The 3,442-nt window shown below is 43.3% G+C and overlaps 1 protein-coding gene across 1 annotated transcript in view; it reads left to right on the plus strand.

Annotated features, from left to right (window-relative positions):
• LOC106323044 overlaps positions 1-2,731 on the plus strand; it is a 16,264-nt gene extending 13,533 nt beyond the window's left edge. Inside the window, exons 2-3 of the mRNA XM_013761205.1 lie at positions 1,491-1,991; positions 2,074-2,731. Of these exons, the coding sequence (XP_013616659.1) occupies positions 1,833-1,991; positions 2,074-2,499 (585 nt within the window). The 5' untranslated portion in view covers positions 1,491-1,832 and the 3' untranslated portion in view covers positions 2,500-2,731. The remainder of the gene's footprint in view (positions 1-1,490; positions 1,992-2,073) is intronic.
• Positions 2,732-3,442: the final 711 nt, after the last annotated feature.

The following is a 3,442-nucleotide window of genomic DNA, read 5'->3' on the forward strand; positions in this document are numbered from 1 at the left end:
TACGTCGAGGGAACGGCTTTCATGGAATGCAACCATGGTGTTCCGAGGATGGCATTATATGGTGCTTTGGCTCGGATGACGGAGAACTTGACGGTACGGGTTATACCACCTGCGTATACTGGAAGACGAATTGTTCCGATCATTTGCTCCGAGGCTCCGTTGAAGCCGGTGAGCGTACGAGAAGAAGGCTTCATATCCCTTAAATCGACTCCCATTTTGTCGAGTGTGTCGCGGAAGATGAGATCGACTGAGCTGCCGGTATCGATAAGGACTTTCGCGACTAGGCATTCTCCGATGTCGAGGTCGACGAGGAGAGGATCGTTGTGCGGCATGTGGACACCCTTGGTATCTAGTGCCGAAAAAGTGATCTGGTGATCATTTTCGACTGGAGGTGGCCACTTCTTGGAGGCGGTGGCTTGTCGCTTGTAGTCTTTGACAGCTCGAACTGAGTCGCCGCAAGGAGGTGATCCTCCCATTATGACGCTAATGCGCGGGGTGTGGGCAGCTCGCATTGACTCGAGTTGCTTCCTTAAATCATCGGTTGTGTTCTCGAACTGAGGAGTTTCTGCGGGCTTTTTCTTTTTTGATTCGAGACGTCGTCGCAGATCGGATCCTTTCGAACGGTTGAGTTGGATTCGCAGGTCGTTGGCCTTTGAATTGAGCTGGTCGCGAAGGTCGCCGTTTTGACCTATACTCCTGGCGCTGGATTTGGAGATGGTCGCGCCGAGATTGGCGCTTCCTACGTGCTCGTTCGTAGCACTCTTTCGCTTCAGTAAGGTGCGCAGGTCTTTGTCTGCTGTCGGGGGAGTGAGAGACTGCTCGACCGTGCTGTTCAGGTTGTCGCGTACATCTGGTTGCATTATCGAGGAGTCGTCGTCAGAGGAGTCGCAAGGGCGAGAGAGTATGACTTCCACTCGTCGCCGGCGACGCGGATGTTCGTCTTCTGACGAATCGTTGGCGGGGCCAACGTTGTTGACAGGAGTGCGCTCAGGGCTTGCTCTTTCCTCGCTCGGGGCCGTGTTCTGTTGAGACTTCTGTGCCTTCTTCTCCTTGTTCTTACTCCAACTTTTGGTGTTTTTCGGTGTCGTTGGAGAAGTGGGCATTTGAATCGTCCCGTTAGTGATCCCATCGAAGAATTGCCCGATGAGGACTTTGCATTCTTTTGTATCGTGGGAATCCCTTTTGTGGTAGAGGCACCATTTCTTTGGCTCCTCGGAGTTTGAACTCGTCGGTTCGGTCGACTTTGATTGCTTCGAGGCGGGGTCTCGATCCCAGTGAGGCTAGAAGTCCTCAAGAGTCAAGCCGAGAGACCTGACTCTCGAGCCGACAGATCGAGCCGTCGCTCTTTCTAACTCGGGCCAGGCCTTCCTATTCCTCGGGCCCTGTGGGATGGTCGAATCCATCCTCTACAAAAGGTGAAACATTTAGTAAGATATTTGTGGAAGTTCAGTAAACTTAATCATGTTTATTCTGTATTTTTTGTATTTTAGGAAATTTGTTGGATATTGACACAATTAAACGTGAGTAAGACTTTCTTTACGAGATCATGGGTGAAGGGTGTTGAAAGATGTAAAAATTATAGATTATGGCGATGATCATGATGCAATTATTGATGGTTGGAAAAAGTTCATAGTCCGCGAAGGTGGGAAGATATTTTGGAAGGATATCTTCAAGGAAGATTTAAGTCTCGAAATCTAGAGATAGAACATCAAGAAGGGAGCAACTAGAGGAGGAGGAGCATGAGGCTGAAAACGAGCATGAGAGGATTTGCGGTGGAGAACCTGTGGCATATCTTGAAAGTTTAAAAGAAATGGTGATGAGAATGATGTCAGATGACTGCAATTGAAGGGAAGATTAAAAACAAGTTTGAGGATTTAGACACGAGACTAAAGGTGTTCAATAGGATAGCATTCGGAGAGAGTTTTTTGGAAATATGGACTTTCAGTATAATCATTATGAAGAGGGTGGAACGTCTGCATAAAAAGACAAAGGTATAATTTACAGTGTAAAATTTATTTTTGTTGTATTTTAGACACATTATTAATCTTGTGTTGTGGGTTGTTCTTGTTGCAGATAATGAGGATAAAGGCAAGGAGGCTGACAAGGAGAATGAGATGGAAGATGGGAATGATATTGAGGATGAGGAGGTGTTGGGAACGAGCCAGAAAAAAGCTTCAGGAGGAGGAGCATGAGGCTCGGAACAAGCCTCAAAAGGAGCTTCAGGATCGGAGGAGCATGAGTCTGGTAACGAGCACGAAAAAGAGCTTCAGGAGGAGGAGCATGACTCTGGTAACGAACCTGAAAAGGAGCTTCAGGAGGACGAGCATGAGTCTGGTAACGAGCCTGAAAAGAAGCTTCAGGAGGACGAGCATGAGGCTGATAATGAGCAACAAAAGGAGCTTCAGGAGGAGGAGCATGAGGCTGGGAATGAAACTGGAAAGGATCTTCAGGAGGAGTCTGAGAAGGAGCTTCAGGAGGAGGCTGAGAACGAGTATGTGAAAGAGCTTCAGGAGCGGCCAATGAAAGAGGCAACATGTAATTTGTTGTGCTGTGAATTTGGAGCAGCAGTGACATTGTAAATGGGTTATAACTTGTTCTAACTTTGTTGTAGATGATGCTGAGGAATATACACTTCGAGTGATGGAAGCAGGAGCAGAAAAGGTTGAGGAAGAACCTGCGAGAAAAGAAGCGATGACGAGGCCAGAGAGGGTGTCGAAGCCTTCACGTTTGTACAAGTCTCCATTTGTAAGAAGTGATTGATATGTTTCTCAGTCGCTTGTTGCTTTTGTTTAACTTGGATCCATTTAAAACTTCTACTTATGTAAAACTTGTTTTTTTTACGTTACGAAAACTGGATTTGCAGTTGTGTTTTATTTTAATAAATTGCAGGTATTAGGTATAACTAATATTACTGGTTTTATTGAGATTAAATTATTTAGAATGGTAAAAGTAGTACAAATATTAGAAAGATTGAACAATTATTATAAATAGCATGTGTAAAACATTAGACAAATTAAATAGCATTTGTAAAACATGATAAACTTTGTAGAACGTGGTAAACATGGTTGAACATAAATAACACACAGGTGTATCACTTTATATAGTTGTATCAGTATATAGTACCAGTTGATCAGTTTTACTAAATTGCACATAGCTGTATTTTTGGAGCGAAAATAAAAACCTTAGCTGTACCAGACAAAAATTATGATTTTATAGGTTGTCCTACTTGTTTAGGTTTACCTACTTGAGCCAAAATATTATAGATGCATAAATATTGTAAAAATACGTTCTATGTATGTTTTAAAAAATAACATGGACAAATATGTAAACAAATCCTAAAAGTACAAAGTAGATGAAACAAACATATGTGATAGTGTAATAAATTCTCAAATTTTTTTGTCAAAACTCTTCGTAACTTAATATACCCTATAAACAATTCTAA

This window comes from Brassica oleracea, chromosome C2, assembly GCF_000695525.1.
Source record: "Brassica oleracea var. oleracea cultivar TO1000 chromosome C2, BOL, whole genome shotgun sequence".
NCBI classification, from domain to species: Eukaryota; Viridiplantae; Streptophyta; class Magnoliopsida; order Brassicales; family Brassicaceae; genus Brassica; species Brassica oleracea.